At 36.0% G+C, this 4,527-nt stretch overlaps 1 protein-coding gene across 3 annotated transcripts in view; it reads left to right on the forward strand.

Moving 5' to 3' along the window:
- LOC107675969 (RING finger protein 122-like) overlaps window positions 1-4,527 on the forward strand; it is a 23,620-nt gene that overhangs the window by 17,726 nt on the left and 1,367 nt on the right. For all 3 annotated transcript variants that reach the window (XM_016470480.1, XM_016470474.1, XM_016470488.1), the window contains 3 exons: window positions 1,708-1,858; window positions 2,269-2,311; window positions 3,914-3,955. In XM_016470480.1, the coding sequence (XP_016325966.1) occupies window positions 1,708-1,858; window positions 2,269-2,311; window positions 3,914-3,955 (236 nt within the window). The remainder of the gene's footprint in view (window positions 1-1,707; window positions 1,859-2,268; window positions 2,312-3,913; window positions 3,956-4,527) is intronic.

The following is a 4,527-nucleotide window of genomic DNA, read 5'->3' on the forward strand; positions in this document are numbered from 1 at the left end:
TGTGCGGGCAGAGGACCAGCATAAACCAGCAAAAGGACCAGCATAAACCAGCAAAGGACCAGCATAAACCAGCAAAGGACCAGCATAAACCAGCAAAGGACCAGCATAAACCAGCAAAGGACCAGCATAAACCAGCAAAGGACCAGCATAAACCAGCAAAGGACCAGCATAAACCAGCAAAGGACCAGCATAAACCAGCAAAGGACCAGCATAAACCAGCAAAGGACCAGCATAAACCAGCAAAGGACCAGCTTAAACCAGCATCCCAGCGGCAAAACATACCTAACCAGCATATGCTGTTTTTTTCAACAGGGTTAACCAGATAAAACAAATAAAACAGCTGGCATACTGGCATATTTATATATTATCAAGACTTTCGGGTCATATACGTATACATGTGTGCATATACTGTATATACCACTCAAAAGTTTGAGGTCGGTATGATTGGTTTTTGAATGAAGTATTTTCTGCTCACCGAGGCTGTATTTATTTGATAAAAAATACAATAGAAACGTTATAAAGAAATATTGAAATAAGAAATGTTGTGAAAAATTATTACAATTTAAAATGACTCATTTCTATTTGGATGTATTTTAAAACATAATTTATTCCTGTGATGCAAAGCTGAATTTTCAGCATCATTACACCAGTCTTCAGTGTCACATGAGCCGTCAGAAATCATTCTAATATGTTGATTTGCTGCTCAGGTATATTTTTGTGGAAAGTAGGCTAGTACTACATTTTTTTTCAGGATTCTTGCAGAATATAACATTCCAAGTCAGCATTTATCTGAAATAGAAATCTTATGTAACATTACAAATACCTTTTTGATCCATCTAATGTGTCCTTGATGAAAAAAAGTATTATTTTTTCTGTACACAAATAAATAAATAAAATCGTACGGACCCCAAACTTTTGAATAATACATACATATGTGTGTGTAAATATACAGTATGTATACAGGAAGCTGCTGAGCAAGCAAACTTCTTCTGAATAAAGCATTAACAAGAATATGGACCATTATTAGAAAATTGTGTGCATTGCACATGGAAAATAACCGTAACCACTAACAAAAATGTACCATGGTAATACTATGGTATTTTCCGAGTAAACCTGTACACATAGATAAAAAAATATTTGATTATTCATTCAGTAGCCTAACATAATAAAATAAAATCCTAACAGCATAGAATAAAAATACATTCAGCTGTAGAGAACTGTAATCTTTGCTTCAATATATGCCAAAATGTATTGATAATACTGTACATAATACATTCTCCAAATAGTTTTAAGATCTGAATCCTGTGCATATGGCACACATTAAATCTCATTTTACCATCTCGTCAGAATGACACAAGCTTACAATAATCTCTGTGGAAGCCCCTTTATATAAACACCTTAGATGAATCGTTCTTGAGGGGGATTCTTGCATTTTATGCTGATTGACAGGAGAATATGAATAGAGATGAACTTCACATGGTTAGAAAACGGTAAAGTATGAATGGTACATTTTTTTTTAACACATATGGCTTCCTGAAAGGCCAGATGGCGGTTTGTTGGTGGCAATTACACAGTTGTTCGTATTTGTTTTGTACATAGCTAATTTCCCAGAATTCTCTGAAAATGGGCGTACTAAAGAACTGTGTGCTTCCTGCTCAGATATTTTCGAGCCATCGTGTGTGATTTAAAGTGTGTGTTTGTGTGCAGGCTGCCTCTGTGGTCTAGGGCTGCAGCATTCAGACTGTGATATGTCAGAGGAAGACATCTACCGTCTGCCGCTCAACGTGTACGTCATTGTACTGGGCATAGGCATGTTCATCTTCATGCTCAGTGTAATCTTCTGCTGCTATCTGTTCAGGCAAGAACCACACCCGCACAACTGCTGTTACACAAATCAGATGTGTCCTCTGTTGCTCTCTGCTCCTGGAAAGACGTGTAGAAAGACACAGGAAGACATGTCTGAGACATTATTTTCTAAAATGAATACAGTCATCCTATTCACATACAGATTTGTAAACAGTGCGATTTAAATTACATTTGAATCCCATATTTAATCAGACTGACAGTATACATTATTAGTATAAATGAGTGTATATATTATGTAGAAGTGTTTTATATGCATATGAGAGTTTGACAGAGGAAAAAGGAAATGCTGCAGCGAAATGAATTACACAATCACAACATCTCTCTTTTGCACCACCCACAGCAGTTTTGCAGTTAAACTCAGGAAGTGCAGAAATGTTTCATTTTTTCCTCTTCTCTTTACAGATTGAAACAGCAAGGTACAAGGGAGCAGTACAGCTACAATGAGGTGGGCCTGAAACAATACAGTTCGATGTAAATATAGCATATAGTCTTAGCCATAGTCTTGATGAAATCCAATCTAATAGATGACCTTCATGATATACTTTGGTCCTCATATATATATAGTTCGCATGTTAGCAAATGTGAGATACTTTTATATGGATATTACACAAGAAAGACAGGATGATATTTTCAAACAAAAAGCACTAAAACCTGGGCCTAAAAATTAATTTTGTCTTTTTCAAAATGGTGAAAGGATGTACTTAACCTTCATAATGTTGATCAAGCTCATTCGATTTTATGCCAGATAATAGGCTAATTCATCTAAAATATCTAATGGGTCTCACAATAAAATATGGGACCTACCATTTTCAAAGAAAATGCTATGTAAACACCTAGCACCTAACAATAAATCAATCAATCGATCAATCAATCAATCAATCAATCAATCAATCAATCAATCAATCAATCAGTCATCTATTCTCAGTTACTTACAGTAGTTAGTCAAAGTGGCTTGAAAAAGTACAACCTTTTTCCTGGTAAGGATGAAATATGTTGTTTTTCGGTGTTAAAATTAGGGATGCTCCGATCCGCCTTTTTCACCTCCTATACCGATTCTGATACCTAGGGTTCGGTATTGGCCGATACCGATCCGATACCAGTGAAGTTTTTTATCAATCAATCAATCAGTCATGACTCATGAAGCACACTTGTCTATTCTCAGTTACTTACAGTAGTTAGTCAAAGTGGCTTGAAAAAGTACAACCTTTTTCCTGGTAAGGATGAAATATGTTGTTTTTCGGTGTTAAAATTAGGGATGCTCCGATCCGCCTTTTTCACCTCCTATACCGATTCTGATACCTAGGGTTCGGTATTGGCCGATACCGATCCGATACCAGTGAAGTTTTTTTTCCCCCATTTAAATAAATGTAGAATTTATATATCTCTGTGTGTGTGGAACTGATAATCATTCTTTTACAATCTACTAGATACTGACTACTTCATTATAAAGAAAAATAAAATAAACAATAAATATGAAAAAATATAGGCCTATGTATATTTATAATCTAAATATTCATATGTAGCTCACATTAAGCTATCGTATGGCTTCAGAAGTAACACAGAATAATTCGCACAATCGAAAAAAATGTTTAAAAAAATCTCGGATTTGGTATCGGCCCTCTCTGACCGATACCCGATCCGAGAAAAATGGCACTATCGGAGCCGATACCCGATATTAATATCGGATCGGCGCATCCCTAGTTAAAATACTTTACTTGATCCCAGCTTAATATTTAAACAACTGTAGGTACCTCAAAAACGATAAACACGGTATCCCTGTGGTGTTACTTTTTCGTTTTCTAGTCCTCCTCAGAGCCGTTGAGAGCTCACAACGATGCTGACTTGACCAATAGCATGCGTCTGGGGGCGGGGCCTTCTGTTTGTTCGACCAATGGCTGACGGGGGCGTGTTCGGAGAGCTGTTCCCGAAAATGCAGTTCCGTTCGGTGGCGCTAGTAGTGCATGGAAACTAGCTTTTGAACTTAAAGTGATTTACTGTAAAATTATAAACAACACATTGTTCTTTTCTGTTCTTTTTTTCATGAAAGGTGGTGTTGAAAGGCGCAGGAAAGAAGCTGAGTCTGCTGGGAGTAAGTGTCATAAGCTCTCTGGGTGTGACGGTTTGAACTTGTTGTGTGGTGTAAAATGTATATGACGTTAGAATCAAAGTATTGTTTTTAAAGGGGAAAATGTCATAAGAAATTATATAAAAAAATAAAATAAAAAAGCAAACATAAAATATAAGGGCCCAACTGAAATTGATATTTTTAATTTCAGTTAACAAAAGTGAAATTTAGGTAGTTTTTTATTATTAAATATGATTAGTGAAATGTAGCCAAATGGATAGGGACATGCAAATTGGCTGATAAATTTTATTTGAAAAGTTTATTTGCATTCCACACTAAACAGGGTTCAATAGATTAAATTATGTGAGTATTTTTATAAACACAAGTGTCAGAATCAAAGATGCTAGTTCTGCATTTCAGATCTCTCTCGCAGTGCATTAAAGTTCCTTTACAAGCGAGGCTCGATTAGGTTATAAAGTGTTCATATGATTCATAAAAACCTCAGGGGAAATTCTTGATTTTGCAACCAAAACAGAGAAATGTTGGCAAAGTTACAGCCGGCATTCCTGTAGCGTCCTGCTGAAGCAGTTGAATTA

The sequence above is a fragment of the Sinocyclocheilus anshuiensis genome, unplaced genomic scaffold (genome assembly GCF_001515605.1).
Source record: "Sinocyclocheilus anshuiensis isolate Anshui unplaced genomic scaffold, SAMN03320099.WGS_v1.1 scaffold469, whole genome shotgun sequence".
In the NCBI taxonomy this organism is placed as follows: domain Eukaryota; kingdom Metazoa; phylum Chordata; class Actinopteri; order Cypriniformes; family Cyprinidae; genus Sinocyclocheilus; species Sinocyclocheilus anshuiensis.